The following is a 1239-nucleotide window of genomic DNA, read 5'->3' on the forward strand; positions in this document are numbered from 1 at the left end:
TGTTTGTTTTTTTGTTTTTTTAGGGTTGCCTTCACCCTGCGGACGGATTCTCACCTCGGTGAGGAGCCCCAGCTCGTTAGCGTAGGTCGGCCGCGCGTAGACGAAGACGGGCCGCGCCAACCCGTCTCCGCTGGACGCCAGGCGCATGCCCTCCTTCACCCGGTTACGGACGAACTGCCGAGCGAAGGGCGTGGAGCGAAGGATGGAGCCCATGTAGACGGAGGGGTAGAGGGCCGTGCTCTCCGTCCACAGCCAGCTGAGCTGGTCGTTTCGCGCCTCCTCCACGTCGGGGCAGCGGCCCGTGTAGCTCTCCAGGCTGTTACGGTAGTCGTGGTTGTAGCAGTCGGGGAAGAGGTAGAAGCCCCAGAGCTGGTGAGGACGGAGGCTCTTGGCCAGTTTTAACGTCTCCAGCATGAACTTACGCGCAGACATCTCAAACTCCTGCTGGGCCACTTTGCCGACCCGAGTCTGAACCCATTTGGGGTTTTTCTGAGCGACCAGCCTGCGCGACTGCTCCCTGTAAACGTCTTTGACGTCCCAGTTACGGATCCACAGCGGCCGCCACTCCTCCCAGTCGATGACGGCCAGGCCTCGGACGGCCGGATTCCGGATGTACCGCTCGATGCCTGCCGGGACTTTCTCCAGGTGGTGCGTGAGGCTGGCTATCTGAGGGAGCCCTCCGTTCACGGCAGTGCCGTCACTTTCAAAGTAAGGGTACAGGCCCAAGCGGTCCTTGTAAAATATCGTGAGGTTCTGTCGCACAAAGCCCTCGTTGGGGGAAGCCACGATCTGGAACTGGTCCAATTGGAAATGGACGCCGTGCCGGGGACCACAGTCCTCTGTGGGGGCGTTCCACGCCAGAAGCAAAGGCTTCTGGGAATACAAAGGCCATATCGTAGGCTTCAGATCATAACCGAATGTAAAGTGGTCCCAGACCAGTGAAACCAGTAGAAACCATGCTCCCCAGTTAAGCACGAACCAGTTTGCCATGGTTTGTGTTGTACATTCACACCTCTGGCTGTCGCTCTGTGATCTTCTGTTCAGATTTAAAAGAACATTTAGGTATAGCATTTTACTCAGTTCTTACTATCACACTGAATATATATCAGTCGCCTTGACGTGGTTCTGTTACAACGGACAATTATATACCGTTAAATTAGTCGGGTGAACGAATAAGTTAATTCATTCATAGTAATAAAGGGTTAGTAACAACGCTTTTTGACGTTCGATCGGTCTTTC

The 1239-nt window shown here is 54.8% G+C and overlaps 1 protein-coding gene across 1 annotated transcript in view; it reads right to left on the minus strand.

The window, feature by feature from the left end:
• The window catches only part of hyal2a (hyaluronidase 2a), a 3936-nt gene extending 2916 nt beyond the window's left edge, over positions 1 to 1020 (minus strand). The window contains exon 1 of the mRNA XM_030777762.1: positions 55 to 1020. Within this exon, the coding sequence (XP_030633622.1) occupies positions 55 to 990 (936 nt within the window). The 5' untranslated portion in view covers positions 991 to 1020. The remainder of the gene's footprint in view (positions 1 to 54) is intronic.
• Positions 1021 to 1239: the final 219 nt, after the last annotated feature.

This window comes from Chanos chanos, chromosome 6 (genome assembly GCF_902362185.1).
Source record: "Chanos chanos chromosome 6, fChaCha1.1, whole genome shotgun sequence".
Classification (NCBI taxonomy): domain Eukaryota; kingdom Metazoa; phylum Chordata; class Actinopteri; order Gonorynchiformes; family Chanidae; genus Chanos; species Chanos chanos.